Here is a 19,305-nt window from a genome sequence, read left to right as displayed (position 1 = left end):
ACATCCCCCCAAAGCGATGACCTAGTGGGAATGTCTTTAAACAAAAGTTTAGAATATTTTAAATAAGTTAATTCTTAATAAATATGTGCTTCAAGAAAATGATAATTATATACTGCACCTTTAAATAATGCACTTAGTTCTCTGCATTGGCTTCCATTTTGGTTTCTTGTATTGTTAAAGTGCATTAATTCAAAATAATGAACCACTTCCGCATCATTATTGTTAAAATAAATCATAACAACATTAATAAGAGTCACTAAGTCACTACTATTAGTACTGCAATCTAGCAGATAACTCTATGTATTGCTCTATTTAATACTGTCCAGCAGAAGAATATAATACTTCTATTATAATCTCACAACAGCTCCAGCAGTCTTTTATGGCTGCTACCATATTAGTACAACTAAAAATGGAGAGAAGTAAGAGAGACAGGGCCACAATGCCTCAGATACACATCCAGTAAGATGTAGCTAACTGGATGTATGCTATATATTATATGGTAAGACATAAGGTACAAAGAGGACCCTGCACACTGTGATACGAGCTGTTGTGCAGATACAACTCCTTCTCCTGCCACCACAATTTAAAGGGATTCCAACCAAATACCCTCCCTCCCCACTTGCATGCAGAGAGCTGCTCGAACCACAGCACTGCTTGTAGCCAGTTGTGGCACCTGGATGTTGTTTCAGCTACCAAAAGGACATCAGTCAGGTTAGCTGTAAGCAACTCTCTCAATGTTACCATGGAAATTAAGAAAAACACCAAACAGCAACAAAAAAAAAAAAAAAGAAAGAAAAAAAGACAAGAACAAAGCATAATTGTATAATTTTTTTTTTTTGGCAGAGAAACATCCCCAGTAACACACCATGTTGTGCTATTTTACTGAGCCCCTTGATCCCAGCTATTTTAAAGTCTTTATAACCTTCACCTTCCAAGACAAATTGGTATGAAACTGGTGGAAAAAAAAAAAAAGGGCATGTATCATTTTGCTTAAACCAGTAGTGAAATGGTCTGCCCCCTCCCCCTTAAACCAGATTTACAATGCTGCCTCTTATTTAAAGGAACTAGATATTGATCTTGAGTGATTAACAAGGCCACTTAAAAAAAACCAAACAAACATGACTTCCTTAAGTACAGTAGGGATTTAGCCAAAGCTGTTTACAGTACAAGAGTTGGCTACCTCAAGAATAACTCCATATTCCTAACCTTTTCCAAGGAATGCCTCCTCTTCCATTTCCCATCACACTACCCCTACCAAGTGCCACGTTTCAAAGCATGAATTAAGAAAGGCAAACAGAAATGGAGCTAGAAGAGGCAGCTTCCTGGTTAGATGCATTGTAACCTAATTGCTTCAATATTAAATCTCTGAGCCTCAGAAGCCCAGGCACGCTTTCCAGTACAACTGTACTTTTTGGATTCAAGTGGGAACAGAAACACATATTTGGCTCCTACTTCATTTTTTTCTGGTAAAACAAGACAAAAAAATAAAGTAAACCCAGAATGCACAGAAAAGACAAAAACAAAACACAGAAAAACAATTCCCCCAAAATATACAAATTAAGGATGTGCAGACTGAGTTTGATGGCTTTTTTCCCCCCTCATTGTAAACACTGATGTTGCAGAAGGTTACGGCTATTTCTAGTTAATACCTTGGTGGGCCCTGCCAGCAGTCAGCACGCTTGGATTCAGACCAGATCGCAAAACCAGAAGTAACACATTTGACAGCTTTTTCTTCAGTGTCTTAAGGGACTTTTGTACATTTTGATATTATGACAAGTTTTGAGAAATCCAGCTCTGGGAAAAGAATCACCCAGGATCACCTGGCAAGAGTCAGGCACAGAACCAAATACAGAGCCTACAAAGTAATTGACGTGCTTAAGCATGGGGTTTGTAGGTTTGTTTTTACGAGCACCAGTAGGCATCGCTGCCCTAGAACACCTGAAATCCCAACTCAAAGAACAAGACAGAATGAAAGGAAACAAAAAGCCCCAAACCAACACCACCCGATTGCCCTTTCCGGTGAGTTAGCAGTAACAAGAACACACAGCTGAAGTCAGAGACCAAATCTCTCCACGATGAAAAGGCTCCAACTCCGGACCAACCAACTGTTGAGAACAGTAAAAAAAAAAAAAAGTGAACATCTCCAAAGGATTAGAGTCCCTCTGTGTATCAGAAACTCCCATTTGAAACTCCCATTTGCTTCTCACTGTAAGTTGTAGAAACACATACAATACTCTTGGGTATTCCACGTATGGACAAGAATGAGGAGAAAGGGAGCCAAGATTGTAACACAGTTTGGCACGAAACTCCCCAAGTAGATGCACGTGTATTTCTCTCTCACAAAAGGCACACATTTGGTTTCCTATCAGTAACGGGAAAGATGGGATGTCATACCCTGTTACACATAAAAGATTATTAACAACATCACAAAAAGGCATTTGACTATGCTGCATCTTCCTCATAGTTGCTTACGACATGTTAAACGCACAAACCTCTCCAGAACATGGCAGGTTTGTCCTCAGCATAGACTCCTTTGTCACTTTGTACAAACTGGAGCACAGGGAAACATCTTTTTGTATAGCAATTGTTTTTTCCACATGTACACAGCAGGAACAGTATAAATTAGGGAGGTTAAAGATAATGCAATATTAGTTCTTTTTCTCCAAATAATTTGAGGGCACCCAGCCTTTGAATGGCTTCACACCATTCATGATCTGACAGTACCACCAGCCGTTTGGGTTCCTTTCAAGGACCTCCATGCAGACACCTTCCTGAAACCCTGCAGTCTCCTCATCCCCTTCATAGTCCGCAATGGAAACATAGATGTCCTTGAGATTGTTGTGGATGAACTGGGATTTTTCAATGGGCTTTGGCCTGACTGTGGATACAGGAATCCCGTTCCTCTGGGTGGGGAGGTTGGAAGTGGTCTCTGAGCCCTCTGTACCTGACCGCTCAGACTGCTTTCCCTTCACGTCACCAGGCTGCGACCGTGCGTTGCTGAAGGAGGAATTCCGACGGACGGTCCTAAGGTGATCTGTAGTTGTTAAAGACTCGTTTCTGCGCAAGGAGCACGACAGGTTGTTATCCTTTGGTGGTGGAGACACAAACACTGACTGCGGCCTGACAGCAAGTTGCCTTACACCATTCCTCATTTTGACTGGCCCTGATGTTTTTGAAAACCCACCAGGAGGTTTGCTTGGGATGGGTGGTGTTGCGCGTTTGCTCTGGTTGATGGTGTTTAAAGCCTGAACCCTCTTCTCTATCTTCTCTAAGCTGTTTGACTTGTTTTCATTTTTCCTGTTCCTGGCAAATGAGGCATCAGTCTCTGCTGATGTGGTTTCTCGCTGGTTATCAGGGAGAGCCAAATAATGGGAAGGAGCCCAGCCTTCCATGTCTCCGTATTTCAGGTACCACCACCCACTGGCTTGCTTTTCCAGCACTTCCACTTCTACTCCAGCTGGGAAGCAAATTTCAGAATCCTGTACCTTTTGGTATGAGTCAGTGGTCACATAGAAACATCTGGAGTCATTTTCTTGCTCAGTTTTGGCTGGATGACTAGCACAGAAAATGCCACGGGAAGGAGCTGTAATGAGATCAGCCGAGCTCCTCCTAACAGGATCGTCTTGGTTGTCAGAAGCTGTGGGGGGGGGGCTCTCGGACTCTTCACTTCTTGAACCTTTAAGTCCACCTCTGAGTTGCCCAGTAGGCCTCAGCTGACGCCTTAAAGTGCTAATATCCATCTTCTCTTGGCTCTGAGAATCTGCCTTGTTCAGGAAGGGTTTGGGCCTAACAATTGGCTTTGCTCTGATGGAGGGACTCTGCCCAAGCTCTTTCTTCATGCCTGTTCTTGGCATGCTATGTAAGCCAACATCTGAAGCTGACCTTGGTTTCGTCTCCTCACTCCTGGAATAGTGACATTTTCCAAGATCGGGCTGGATGTTTTTGTCCGTCTTGAGCTTCACAAGTGATGACTTAGGAGAGCTGGAACATGGAGAATTCCTTCGGATCAAGGAGAGAGAGGAGCTTTTCTGAGAATCGGAGTCTCCACTAGATTCCTTATTGGACAAAGCATCTTCCACATAACGCCTGAATCCCTCATTCTCATAGATGGTCTCTTCTTCATGAGCAACATCTTCTGAAGACTCTCCTACCTTGAACTTTGCTTTCTGAAGCGATGATACGGGAGAGGGCTTGAGAGGCTGAAACAGTCGTTTTTCAGGAGTTCCCTCTTCACGGTGACTTTCACTCACTTCACACTCTGACTCAAAGCCAAAGGCAGGCACATCATACTCAGGTTCTTCGTATTTGAGCTTGTGGGGAGAGTCCTGGGTATCTCCTGAAGAAACCGTTCCAGGAGTTGTTCCTTCTTCAGAGTCTTTTGGTTTACTGGGAGGTGCTGGGGGAGGAACTTTTGGGCGGGTTAAAGTACTGGTTCTTCTGTTTAAATTTGGCTTCTTTCTCTTGTCAATGTAAGATGCTGGAGCCCATCCTTCCTTCTCTCCAATCTGCACATACCACCAGCCACCAGAATTCTTTTCTATAACCTAGGAGATGACAAGGACCATGTTACTTAGACAAAAATCTCAACTAATTGCTTTTCACTCCTCCCCTTTCAATCCAGTCCCTTGCAATAACCAAATATTACAATTTTTCCAGCTGCATTGTGAAGGTTTACCTCTGCTTTTTGTCCTCCACGAAAGCTTATGCCATCAGAAATACATGACTGGAATTCTGCAATGGTGTAGTATTCCACTTCCACGGAGGGTGGCTCTGGCGGTTTGGGCAACTGAAAACCCTATGGCAAATAGGAAGTTTTTTTCAATTAAACCAAAGAAACAGTGGGCTGAACAGCAGTACGAAAATATATTTGCCTTTATTCACTAAAGCTCTTCCTTCCTCCTGTGCTACTTCCTAATGATAACTTCCCAATTCTCCAGAGTGGAAGCTGATGCATTGAGATGGGCCACAAGAGAGAAGTCTTTCAAAATATGCACTGTTCATGTCGCTTTCACCAGCTATTAAAACTGTGATAATCTTTACCTGAACAGTAAAATATTTTATTGATGGGCCATAAAGCGTGAGCTGCCATTCCAGTCACAGTAACAACAGCCCATTTACTCTCAGATTTTGTCCAGAAATACTGTTCTGTATGGCTTCCCACAACTGCAGAAAATTGCATTGCAACAGGTCATAATAGATTCTGCCTATCAAACATACTACCTTAAAATGTAATCCTAATGAATTATTGCTCTTAATCTGCTGCTGGATTTTTAAACAATCTGAAATAGTCAGTGATACAACAAGCACCTGTTATAACAAGAAATAAGGATAATAGAGTCCCCTACGAAGAGCTTGGCTCAGCTAAAGTGAGAAAGAAAGGACTTTACAATAGGATCAGAAGATTCTAGTTCCTCCCCATAAGAGAGACCCAGAACCTCTACACAATCCCAACACAACCTGCATTTAAATAGCAGAGAGGCTCCACAAGAAGCAGGACACTGCTATTTACAGCCATTCTGGCAGCATACCAGACTCCTCTAAAAGCTAAGTACCTTTACATTGAGCTGTCACATTTTTGAGTTTGTTACAATTATTTTTAAGGTGATAAATGGAATAAGAGTCCTTTCAAGAGTTTCAATATCGAGAGCTTTTCAGATTAGCACATCGCTCGTCTATATAACAACTAGATGATGGTGAAGCTTCCCAGCTTCTGCACTTCACTGCTTGTGCTTCTAACACAAGAACTGCAGTACGTCAGGATCTTTTGAACATAGGTCAGACCTGCCACAGACAGACAGAGGACAGACAAAGCCACAAAATGACCCTAAGACATTAATGGGAGAAAGGCAAATTGCATGCTGTGCTTTATTCACACACTCCTCCATTTCTAAGATATCCTCATTGCAACTAACAATCTATGTTTCATCACGCACAGCATGTAGCATTTCACAGGGAATGCATCACTGCACCTTAGGAACCGTGTCCAACAATGTTATAATTGGATGTTTCTGCACTATAAATGCTGAAATACAGCAGAAGTGCAGCATAATAAAATGCCTTCAGATAATAGGATGGTTTGGATTAAATGAAGATAATTGGAAACAGCAGACATGTTCAAGGTTTCACATATATTATCATTGTTATTTTTAGCATGGGATTAAGTGTAGTAGTCTTGCCAGAACAAATTCTAATTGAAAATAATGCAAAGAGAAATAGGAAGAAAATATTAATGTGCTATTCATCTAGTTTTGTTAAGAGGCATCTCAGACGAAACAGAAAAATTACAAGTCACACGCTGCTCATAAAGGGTACACCAAAGATTGAACACAAGGTATTGCCTAGTTATAAACAGGTTATTAGCATGACTTTTTTTGAAAATAGATTACTGAGTAGTTCCTATCTGAAGATGACAGTCTGAATCTCAAATTGGCCCAAACTTCCAGAATTCTAGCTTTGAGAATAAACAATCATAGGTGGTCTCATTCCTGTAGTACATATCTTTCCATAAGATCCCAAGTCACTTTAAATGTACACAAGAGTGAAACTTAACCCTCCTCAAAGATGGCAGCAATGTAAGGAAGGGAGACATTCCCAGTTGTTAAAGAAAAGAGAAGGTCAAAAGATTCAGTCTGGGCTAAAGACACCCAGAGGAACCTTAAACCTTCTCAGTCAGCCAAACGGGCTTTAATGCTCATGCACAGAACATAGTAGCTTTAGGATGTTCTCCCTTCTGTTCAATACCTGGTTAGTTGGGGCAACATTTTGAAAAATAGAAATCCCGAATTAATATTAGGATGTCCAGAGGTCTGCTCAATACTTAAATAAAATGAAGAGGCATGCAAATAAAGGATCTCTAAGATACCCCCTGCACTTTGTAGAGCTGTAACAAGCCTCATGAAGCACCCGCACACCTACCCAACTGCTAACGTATACCATAAAACAATACAAACCAGACTGGATTCTCTTCGTGGGGGTGGCCTTGTTCTTAAATTTGGAGAACCTGTGCAGGACAGAGAGAGAAGAGAGTTTACTTAATTTTGTACGTACTGCTAAACACATTCTTCAGCTGCCCTCCACTGTTACACAGTTTGAGAATATTAGAAGTCAGTATTTGCAATATTTAAGGCACCTCTATGAAACAAGATAGGAAACTATGAGGGTATATTAGAAATACCAAGGTAGCTTAGCTATTTATCTCAGCTAAGCCAGCAAATTTAAGAGGAAATCACTGCCAGAAAGTAGTGGATTGTATTTTCTGCTGGAACTGACCAGCTCCACTGGAGATCAGCCAGCAAAGAATTGGCCTAATATCTACTTTCCCCCCCAGCAGTAAAAATAATCCACTAAATTAATAACACTCATGCTGTCCTCTGTCATAGGATCTTGCCCTTCCTTGCACAGACTAGAGTTAGCATCTGCATTTTGCAGATGAAGTTGTAAAAACATCATAGCAACTTGCATCCAAGAAAACAGCAGAACACATGCAAGAGAAGACATAGGTGGCCTCCCTGTTTTTAACGCACTACCACATCATCTGCATTACTGGGGGCGGGGAGCAGATTTTAGAGCATACAAAAGGAAAAAACCTTATCTGGGAAAAAGAAAAAAAAAAAGTAAAACCTATTGGCTAAGATAAAGAAAAACCTGCCAGCCCTTATATAAAGGGAAGTTAAATTTTATCACTCCTAATGAAGGACCATGTCTTGGAGCCCCTGCAGATCTGCAGACAAAGCACAGATCTGCTCGTGTGGAGTCAGCTATAAGACCAGGACACATGGGACCTTAGCTGACAGGCAATGCAAGCCCTGAAAGGTAGAAAACAAGAATTCATTGCAAGCCAGTGGAAATCCAGACTACTCTACTGCCTTACTTATTTGAGCTCTTTGTGGTGCTATTCTTGCTATGGCTGGGGATCCCTGGGCCAGTTTGGAAGCCTGCTTGTCTGGGGTCATCATGGCATTGCCGTTAGAGTCATTGCACAGGATGGGCAAACTGATTTCCTTCTTGGAGATATGGGTTTCTGTAGTCTCATTTTCTGCTTGAGTTTCCTTGTCAGTGGATGATTTCTTGTTCAGCAAGTTACTGATCTCCATGATGTTTCCTATGATTTCCACTGGCCCAGTTAAGTTCTTTTTCCTAGATGGAAGATCATCTTTAGCCTTCTTCAGATACGAAGCTGGGGCCCAGCCCTCTTTGCCTAGATACCTGCAGATGCAAAAGGAAACATCATCGCATCAAACACAGCCTCCTCACACATTTCAGGTATAACAGTTAAGGCAAAAGTGATGGATGATAACATAAACCAAAATTTGTGGTTCTCAGATAAACTTCTGTGGTCTCTATTCATTTATTACCTATTGATTAGACATCTCAAAGTCAGCTGAGCTAGCAGTGAACTGTGAACTGCTGTTAAAATCCACTTCTCATCCTAAGGAAGGACTCTCTCTGGATAAGACATAGTTATGCACAAGGTAAAGCGCTTCACCAGTTTGTTTTACGCCACGCTTAGACAGTACTATGCAAACTTAGTATTTTGCCACATGTCATAAGAGCAAACTAGTGAGTACAATATTTTAATAGTTTAACACTCCCTAGTAGCAACTCAAAATGGAAAAGGTATTAAAAAGAGGTGTACAGAGTCCAGTACAGAGCCCCTACGTCTGTAGTTTATAAGGCCTTTGTGCAAGTCTCCCTTCCCTCTTGCAACTACATTAATGACCGCTGCCCCTCCTCCCACAACTCCCGGTCCTGTATGATCAGCTTCTCTTATGGAGAATATGGGACTCAAACCACTGCAGCTTCTTCTAGCACTACAAGGTCGAGAAACAATTTGACTAAAGAAGAACGGCTTTGATGAAGACTCATTTTCCTGAACAACCTAGGGGCTATTTGAAGAAATAAACTGGGAAATCTGAACAGACACCTGAATCCAGTATGTGTTCCCCAAGCACCAGCCTGAGCTGCTCATGCTATACTTCAGACTGAAGTCATGCTTCCACAACTGGGCTTTTGGGAAGATGGTTTTTCTAACTCCTGCTATTCCTAACACATCAGCAGGGACTTCAGATTACAATCAGACTCCAGGGAGGACCACATGGATGAACTCTGCCTTCCCTAATGAAACCCTAACTTGCTACAGAGTGAGTCACTGAAACCCTTTTCTCTTTAATCTCTCAAGATACCCAAAGCAGGCACTTGAATTGTAAGTGGGAAAGCAGGCACTATTAAAATCCTGGTGCTCAGGAAATCTGCAGGAAATACAAAGGTTAAAAGAGTAGGACTCTAAGGTTCTTTAATGAAAATGGAGACTCATTAGACAGCAGAGGAAGGAGCTGGGGAGGCTGGGAAATAACAGCAAATCATTCCCTAGCAGATGAGTAACTTTTTCATGCTAACACTTGGATTCTGAGATCTGCAGTGAGATTTCTGCACCAGGGCACACCCTGGGCTCATTCACCGTATCCAGACACTCAAGAGCAGCACTAGGACTTTATGGGGAGAACAGGAGAATGCAGTATAGGCTTGCTTCCCTAGACTTCTTCATTACTCTTCCCATCAAAAGCAAATACAATTGCTGTACTTCTAGCAGCAACCCCAAGGACCCTGCTGTCTAAAATCTTGCCTTTTCCTCCCCTCCCATATAGATCAGCCAGGACACTAGAGATGCTACTTCTCCCTACATACCTGCCTTCTGTCACACATGAAGACAAAGACATGGGATCTCCCCTGCTCAGAGAGCTTAGTGACTAGTTTTTCCAAGGATTCTGGTGTCAAAGGAAAGCATCTCAAACAGCTCTGAGCTTTGTTTGCCACATGTAGACTAACAAGCAGCAAAATGGTGATGACTTGATTTGACTTCCAAGAGTTACACAATATCCAGCAATTGATACTATGTCAAGATGCAATTTGGATCTATGTAATCCTGTTCCCTTTCAGGCTTTTATGATAAGCCTCAAACCAAGTCAAAAAAAGAAAAGAAAAAAAGGCCTCAATATGTGCTACATCCCCTACTGTGGCAAGGCATCTCTCAGTGCCATTTTCAAGCCCTGAAGACTTTTGGCTTCATCCCTTTTTGCAGTACACAGCCCTTTTGCAGAGCTACTGACCAATGCTTTCTATTGCCTGTGAATCAGAGAAGTTTTTTTAAAGGATGTTTATAACTTAACATGATCTGGATATGTCAGGGTTTTCATCTGTGAGAAAGCCACATTGGCCAATGCACTGAGCACTCCAGTTCCAAAGGTTACTTTCAACAGTGCTTGATTGTGCAAAATCAGCAAGAAAAAACAGTTTACATCCATCTTAGTTTGTGGGAGACTTAACATGTTTAAGATCAGAAAGGCAGCCACAGGCAGGTTCTGTACTGGCTCGTTAGTTCTCCTGCCAACTGTACGTATTTGGATCAGCCCATATAACCATGCTGCTACAGACACCTCTGATCTCACATAGTTTCTCCCAATGAATAGTAGCAGCAATAGCTGGACAGTTAATAACTCTGGGCAACACACGCTCAGTAGAGAGACTGCTGCTGGTTATTTCTTCCTGTGAGTTACTAAATTCAACCTGAAGTTAATGCTGAGCAGTAGCTGCCAGCAACTGCCAGTTTATTTGTGCAACTTCACAAATAAAAGCTACTTATGCAAGTCAAATAGTTTTTTTCACCTTAGTCCTTGAACTTGGCAATCTCAAAGCCCTTTGCAAACATCACCTTAAAAGACTACTTGAGCTCCCCTTTTTATGGGTGAAAGAACTAGGGCAACTACTAATCAGCTTCAGAGAAGTCCTGAACTGGTAATGATCTTCATTTCACATCTAAGAGTTGAATCACAGGTATTCTTCCTTCATTTATATTGACAACCTACTGGAGACATTTCACAACCCATCCTAGATTCCTCCTCATTTCAGCGCCACCACCCAATTGCACTTCATTCACACGGGCTGAGGCTCAGAACAAACCACAAAATCAAGATGCAGGCATATAACAAAAGCTTTACTTAGCATATTGCTGCTTATTTAGCCTGTAATTCACTTGGGCACCATGAGATTACCTCCAAGTGACAGTAATTTATAGAAGGCAAAATCTAAATAATGGATGCTAATGCCAGCTATGACAATACCGGGAAGCAAACAGATCCACTAAACTCAATACAACAGTAAGAAGGATCCCAGATCAGAGCCTTCCTTTCACTTCTCTAGAGTCCCAATGATTTTTTTTTTGAAGTCATAATGCACACAGGACAAAATAAAAGACGACACTAATATTGCCTATAGCTTACATAGCATTGAATTGGGAGGGTTGCAGAATTAGGTGCAGTGATTTGGTTCCTTGGCAATTCCAAAACCCTCCCTGTTTATACTACATGAAGGAAAAAATGGGTTCAAACCATAGGAATGTTAAAAAAAAAAAAAAAGTCTGAAGTGCCTCTGAGAGTCTGAGAGTCACATCTGCTTTCCAGCTCCAGAGCACTGGAATTACTCCAGAGGGAAGCAAACTAGGGGGAAAAAAAAAAAAAAAAAAGAAAAGAAAAAAGAAAAAAAAAAAGAAAAAGGACAGGAAATGAGGATCAGCACATGGCCAGGAATTTGGGGAAATTACATATTTAAGGTGGAACAAGCTAATGTCTTTAAGGTGGATTCCATTTGCACCCTGCTGGATTTGTTTTTATTTCTACACGTTGATGTGTGTGTTCGATGCCTGTTACCCAGCCCAGCAGATAACAAGGCAGCAGGATTCCACTGCAGTCCTTCCTGCTCCTTTTCCCCTCACACTCCCTGCAGGAGGAGTGGCTTCTTTTAAGGCATTCAATACTCAGAAAAGCATATTTCTGCAGAAGAAGAATCCTTTTCTGAGTGGTACCTAACAATATTCAGAGCAGTTTAAGTCTAATAAACAGCACAGGAAGTTGGAGATCAGCTGCCCAGGCTGCAAAGGACCAGCTTGAAGGGACAGATCACTGCATCAACATTTCCAAGAGCATTGCCCAAGGGGAAAAAAACAACCTGTTTCTAAGAGCAGTTTAATCCTTCTGCAAGACTGCAGCACAGCGCTTCAGAGCAGCAGAGAGGATGATGGCTGACACCCAACACACTTGTCGCATGCATACGGAGAGCACATAACCCACTTTTCAACAAGAGGAGGGGTTGCTTAACTCAAAATGCCTGTTACAAAAAAGACAAGGGCATGCTGCATTCCCCAACTACCATGGGGTGGCAGGGGCATCCCCTGTCCTTTCAGCAAATCACCATGAAGGAGCCACTTAAGGCACTGCAGCAAGTGTCACTTCCCACCAGAATGCACTTCTGCTATAGAGAAAAATGTGTGTTTTGGGTTGGCCCAAAGGAGTGTGTGAGGAAAAAAAAAAAAAAAATTCTGCTTGTGGTAGAATTATTAATATGGCAAAGGGGAACCTACAGTGGTAATAAGGCTGCATTTCAGAAGAATACCAAAATAAACTAAAGATGTCTTGCAATGTTCACCCCTCAGAAAACCTATGTGCTCTTGATTCCTCTATCCGCAACATCGCATTCTACTTCTGTGAATAATTAAAGGAGAAAAAAATGTGACTTGACCAAACCCAGGCATTTTTGAGTTCCTCCTATCTATAGTGCCTTCCTGGCTACACCGCTATCTTTATTAGCCTATTCCCTCTATGAGAGCATTAGATAGAAAACGGAGTTTTATTTTTCCTTCTAAATAAGGAACATCAGGAAAAACAACAACATTGCTTCAGTCAGCATTTTCAGGGTCCTCATTCATAGCTGATAAATCAAGCAGAATTCAAACAAAAGCAAGTTACAGCTTGGGAAGGGAAAGGGGGAAAAAATAATCACTATAATTACAGGCTGAATGGAAAACAATGACTAGATGTGATGTTTTGCACTGCCTGAGAGATAAACCTCTGTTTTAAAGCTACCTGTTTAAAGAGAAGTGGGATGTCACAGCACTGCTGGATTCACACATAGATACAAAACAAGGGGCAGAATCATGAGAGAGCAGTAAAACCCAAGTGAACCTAGACGGAGAAACCTCTCATTAAGTACTCATCCTGACACCTTATATCACTATCTGAGACATATGTGACCCCTATTCTGCCCATAAGCATTTAAACCCCACGATTTTTAAGTCACAAGTCTCCTCTATGACTGTTGTTTCACATACATAACCAGGTTTGATACACAATAACTTTGCCTGTCCTTGGAATCCAGTCCTTCTACATTAGGAATATCTAATGTGAACAGGCATTAATCAGACAAATTAGTTGAAACCATCAATAAGTTTGGTAAAGGGCTATAGCCAGCAAACTGATCTCTCTTATCCCTGAAAATACCTACCTGCCCCAAACAGCTCAAGAGATCACAATCAGCCTTTCAGCATTGCTATAAATAGATCTGTGTTGCAGAATAACTCTTATACTGGAAACACATTAAAATTACACACAACAGAAAGCCTTGTTAGGTCTTACAGATCTTAACTCAGATATGGGCTTTTAACTTGAAGGAAGAAAAAAAAATAAATCTACAAGTTCAGGAATTTCCCCTATGGAATGGTCCACAGCTTTTGCAGACACTGTAGTGTTACTTTAATCACCATTGTATTGTATTAGCCTTTTCTTTACATTTCTTCAGAGGCATTATGAACAATTTGGACTTCTTTGCCCAGCTACAGAATTATCTAAACGCTAACATTAAGTGAGTGATCAGAAAAGCTCATTGTCACAGGTTCTGCAGCAATCTGGCTGCACAGCTTCTTTACCTTATGTACCACCATCCTTCCAGGTTCTTTTGGATGACCTCCACGGTGACCCCTTTTTCGAACCCAATCTCATCCTTCCCCTGGCTGGTGTACGGCTGGATAGTGACATATTTCTCTTCTAGTGAAGGGAGAAAAGGCAACATCAGTTAGGGTCAGAATTAGTCCAGCTGTTTTTCTGTTCTGCTTGCTTTTAAACTGTTATGCAGTGATTACGTGGAGCCATTACAAAAGGCGGAGCCCTGCTCAGGGGCCCACTGATTATTTATGCTGACGACATGATAGATAATCAGCCCCTTGCCACTACCCTGCTGCTGATAATCACAAAGTATTTCCAAGCCAATAATGACACAAAGTCCCTAGAGAGCTTCCCCCCTTCTTCCCGCCCCCCTCCAAGTTCCTCGAGCGGGTAAGGGAGAGGATTTGAAGCTGGACTTAACTCCCATACTGTAACTTGACAGAATCAACCCGGCTGCCAAATCAGCCAAGCGTCACCATGGGAGCTCCAGCCAGTTGGCTCTTTTGAACACACACGGCTGCACAAAGCATTGTGTTACTGAAACCCGAACCCTGCATCCAGAGAGGGACAAATCCTCCCCAACTCAGAGGGGCTGGCCCATCATGCTGCTCTCCTTGCACCTCTCGAACAGTGTGGGTCTACAGCAACAAGCTTGAAACAGCATTGAAAAGAGTGACAAAAGAATATAAGGGTTTTGCATTTGACAGGAGACCAGACGGCATCTTGCATTCATGGGTTCTGAAGCGTTTTGCAAACATACTTTTGCTAGACCTCACTCCAGAGAAATACACGGGTGGCAGTAGTAAAGAAGGGCCAGAACTAAGACACATACTTCAAAAGCACAGGCTAGATTTCAAGTATGGTGTTTGAGCCAAAAACTTAGCATCCCTATTCATCTCCAGCAGCTATCCCCTTCCCAGCTGGGCAGAGGTGAACAGACTTATTGAGAGCAAGCTAATGAGCAGAGCAGAATAGACACTTTTCACAGCATCTTCCTCCACCCACCAGGAGTCGTTTACTGCAGTATTTCCATCACAATCAAAGTCAACCTTTTCCTCTGCTAGCTTAAAAAAAAAAAAAAAAAAAAAAAAAAATCACAACTGGCATTGCAAATGTGAACTACCAGCCTTGCTCTGCAGCAGCAGACACAGAAAGTGTTACCAAATCCTTCTCCTGAACCCAAGCTACAGTGCATGTAACAGCATGAGTTTCTGTAGCTGGATCAAAGGCAGGGCAGGCAAGCAATAAAGCGCACCCCAATGAGCCTTCCTAGCACTTTCTACTGGCAGTCGCAACAAGGCATGGCCAGGAACAAATATAGGGTTGTCAGTGCACAGGAACCGACAGGAAATTAAGTGAATCCAAAGCGCCTGATCACTGCAAAACAAAGGAGTTATGGAAAGGCTGCAGCAGCTTGAGGCAAACACTCTTTTGGAGACAGTGAAGCAGACCCAACCATCTGTTTGGTTTTGTGGCTCAACTGCATTTTGTTGCTGGGTGAAGCATGGAAACTTTAAATAATAAAAAAAAAAAAAAAAAAAAAATCACAAACCACCAAACCACCTTACTGAGACAAAGTAAGAAATAGTACCTCAGAAAGGGGAAGAAAAAAAAAAAAAAAATACATTGGCAGAGCATATGATGGCAGAAAATTCAGCAAAGCTACATCTCTGAAGTCACCTTCCCTCGATGGGTTGCATTTGGATCCTTCTAATTCCGACCTGTCAAAACCTGTGCCTCCAAGAGGAAAATAGTCTCTCCTGCTCTTTCCTGGGAACGCTGCTTTAGCTGTTACAGAATTCCAGCAAGTTCGTAATTAGCACCATCAGGATATGACACCTTCCCCACAGAAATACCCTACAAGATGGGCTTGACGAATGAAACCCAGCTAATGAAACCTGGCTTCAAAGTCGCAGGACAGTTTTCCTAGCTGGGTTTCTGCTCTGTGCGGTAAAGACATACTCATTTTTCCTCTATTTCAAGTGACTGTTGCTGAAGGAGTTATGTGCCCAGTTTCCACTGCATACAAAACCCCAAGCACTAAATGGAACTGCAGAAGATCCTGGGGTAGCTAGAGCTCGTCCTTGAAAGGAGAGGACCAGGGGAAAGTTCAGGTGTGCAGAGCTGCAGCACTGTACAGATACACACTGCCCCAGACACTTCGAGGGATGTTTCTAGGACAGTAATAAAGAGTTAAGCCACATGTTTGCTGAGCATTGGAAGAAGGCCCCGCTTTGCCTCTCCCCCATACCAAAAGCGCTGTATAACCCAGGCTTTCAGCGTTCACCCTTGCCATGACAGCTACAACAGAAGTTTCTCTGTTTATCCTATTTTTCCTCCACATAAACAGCAGTCTCCGCTGCAGCTAAAGCCAGCTATTCAGCTCCTCTTGCTGGGCAGAGTAGTCTCACCCTTCAGGTGAGTGATCTCCCTCCTTCTGCAGAAGACAGGGTAGGAGGCCACGAGTGAGGTACTCACTCCTGGATTTCAATACAGCTTTCCAAACTCCTGCTCCAGCAGGACTTCTGTGTGAGAAATTGAGACAGTGGTCACCCATGAACCCTAATAGCATTTTTGAGATGGATCATTTAAGGGAAATGAAAGTTTGGGGTAAGGATCCTTTCCAAAATAGGATGCAATCACCTTCCAAAAATTAGATTCCTTTCTCCCCCTCACAAACCCACTCTCCCCATTCCAAATATAGATGAGTGCCTTCCCAGAGAAAAGGACAACAGATCCATGCAAGCTACTACAATAGCCATCAACTTCTGCAAACACAACTTCTGGGCCTGCAGCTATGCATGTGGGCGCACATCACCTGTTCATTACTTGCCTTCCTCCCAGCCACCGACTCCTGGATTTCCCTTCCAGTTAGCTACAAGGTAAGGCAGAAGAGCAGAGAGATTCTCCAACTCCTCTCACGCTGGCCGAAACAGGCCAGAAAGGACTGAGCATGCTGTTGAGGTGGTGCGTTGAATAAGCAGCTGCCAGCTGCATGGCGAAGCCACTTTCTCAGCTGAGAGAGCTTCAGTCTCTTTCCTGAGCTTGTCACCCTTGGTCAAGTTTACTGAGGAGAGAGACTGCTCTTGAGCAGCACTCTGACCCCAAGTATTGAGATTACTGCCTTGCATGTTGCTGCCCTCACCTTGCTGCCTTGCACACACCTGACTCGGAATGCCCAGAGACACTGGCCAGCTCTAGAAACTGAAACACTGAGTTGCGGAGGATGGAGCCCTGTCCAAGTACTGTGACACTGCGATGCGCAGGTGAGACCGAGTTGACCCTGTCTTAGCCTGTCCATAAGCACTTCTGTTGCTTAGATCTTCAGCCTTGTGACTTTCAACTCAAGATTACTGTTCTTTGAGAGGAAAACTGATTCCTCCCTACACAGAGGGAGGGGGAAAAGAGACTGAACAGAAGTAGGAGGGGAAGAGAGGAAAAAAAAAAAAGTTCTTCCAAAAAGCAAGACAACCAAAACAGTGTTAAGAATTAACGTAGAAAAGAAGGTCCTACAATGTTTTTGTTTAGCAGTTCTATTTTTAAGCCTAAAGATCAAAAACAGGCAGCCACCATTACAATTTTCCCTTGCAAAGTGCTTTCACAGCAAAAGTACAGCCATTTCCAAGATTACACGTTTGGTTTCTTTCAGTGGTGCAGGTGATACCACAAACATACATGAGGTTTGTAACTTAAACAGTATTCTGGAGATATGGGCTCCCTTGCAGCCAAAGCATAATTCTGTTTTGCTTCTCAAAGACTATGTCTAGCCAGTGGATGTTTTGTATAAAGTGAGATTTGCTGAAGGGAGCAGTGGAGCTTTCAGTGGATGTGTCACTTAAGAGGATTGATGTAGCATTCAACATATCAGATTACTGTTCAAAAGTCTTTAAGAGAAAATATTTGACACTTCATGAATGATACATAAAGTTACTGGAAAGACTTAGCACAGATGAGTGGTTTCATGAGAGAATCAGCAGAACATCTGCTAGCAGAAAGACACTGCTTTGACTTATACTGAAAAATCTGAAATACCGTGCTGGTTTCATCCAGATACTATGACAGGCAATGGTGTAACACACAAGTTAGTGAACCATCCCAGACCTACCAAAGTTGTATGCCCAGATCTACAGAGAATACAAAAGTGTTTAATTTTGATTCATTAAGTTTTGACTTAACAATTACCAGCAAAAAAAAAATGCAAACAAAAGTATAATTTGTATTCCCCAGCTGCAGCTTCCATTACATCAACTTCACTGTTGAGGTCAGGTGGGCAGAATAAACTTTACTACATGCTACAAAGCACATACATCAGCTAAAAGGCTACACTTTGGAAATAATAGGATGAGAATCCTACTCTCCTTCAAGAACTGCTGAAAATGGCATAAAGGCACATCTGTTCTTAAAGTGTGACACCCAGAGATCTCTTAATAGCTCAATTAGCCAACTTTACTTATATTTCTTTACTTCCAATTTGGAGGTCAAAGAAGGAGGTTCGCCAGCTGAATTGAAAGAGGTACCTCTAGTGGAAATTCAGCTGCCCTAGTAAATCTGAACAAGGTATGCATGAAGAAGCAAAGCCTGTTTGGCAAACAGCTACGATACAAGTCTGTCACATCATGCATTATCCAGCTGCAACCCACTTAGCTTGGAAGGAAAGGATTGGTATGTGTCATTCTCCCCTCTCCCTGGACACAGGCACTATTTAAAACATGCACAGGAATTTCTGCACCGTTTGGACTACCCAACTCATAACACCCACTTGTAGCTATGCTCTGCCCAGCCGTCCCAGACACCGAGCAGCCCAGCACTCGGTCCACAAGATATTTCAAAACCTCACTTCCCTATGAATCTCTCTCCTCCTTTCTTTTCTCCTCCCCAAAGAAAGGCAGGCTTCTCTAACTGTGGTTCTACCTAAAGTCTCCTGAAGCCAGACAGTAGAGGTTTGGGGTCAAAATATAGAGGCAGATCCTGTTGGATCACTAGGAAAGCAGCGTGGACAGCAGAGGACCGTTCCCATGTCCTTGTAACAGCCCACAATACTACAGAGGGCTTTTTCGAGCAACTGAGATTTCCCCCCAGCAGACATAGCAGAGGTTGCTGCAGTCCAGCTGCGAAGTGTGCATATACACAGGACAAAGCATTTGAGCTGTAGAATGCCCCGCATTGCGGCTATGTGGTTTGTACAGATGTACACAACCATGCTATTTTCAGCAGACCTGGTACAAGCAAGTCAGTGGCATTTGAGAGTTATGGGTCACTTCTTCACTAGCCACAGACGTCTAGTGCCCTTCCATGGCTGTTAGGAGAGAAAAAAAAAAAAGTCAAACCAACACAACCATTCTGCATCCCCTCCAGCAACCTAACAGTGCTCTGACAAGCTGAGCCTTTCCTATACACATATAGCGATAGCTTTAAAACTAAAAAGCTGCTTTAAAAACAAAGTTTATGAACGCGTGCCTAGTGCTGCAGCAGCTGAGACCATGCTCTTCTCCCTTCTTTCGTCCTGCCTCACACCCACCACCTCTCCTTGCACAGT

General features: G+C 42.6%; 1 protein-coding gene across 1 annotated transcript in view; it reads right to left on the bottom strand.

Moving 5' to 3' along the window:
* Positions 1–845: 845 nt before the first annotated feature.
* Positions 846–19,305, bottom strand: part of SH3PXD2A (SH3 and PX domains 2A) — a 66,661-nt gene continuing 48,201 nt past the window's right edge. The window contains exons 4-8 of the mRNA XM_082486143.1: positions 13,754–13,871; positions 7,871–8,205; positions 6,951–7,000; positions 4,676–4,795; positions 846–4,544 (exon numbers count right to left, since the gene is read on the bottom strand). Coding sequence (XP_082342269.1) covers positions 2,649–4,544; positions 4,676–4,795; positions 6,951–7,000; positions 7,871–8,205; positions 13,754–13,871 — 2,519 coding nt within the window. The 3' untranslated portion in view covers positions 846–2,648. The remainder of the gene's footprint in view (positions 4,545–4,675; positions 4,796–6,950; positions 7,001–7,870; positions 8,206–13,753; positions 13,872–19,305) is intronic.

The sequence above is a fragment of the Vanellus vanellus genome (genome assembly GCF_965231255.1).
Source record: "Vanellus vanellus genome assembly, chromosome: 7".
Taxonomy (NCBI): Eukaryota; Metazoa; Chordata; class Aves; order Charadriiformes; family Charadriidae; genus Vanellus; species Vanellus vanellus.
Note: the sequence above shows the minus strand (reverse complement) of the source record. Positions and strands in the feature narration are given on the sequence as shown.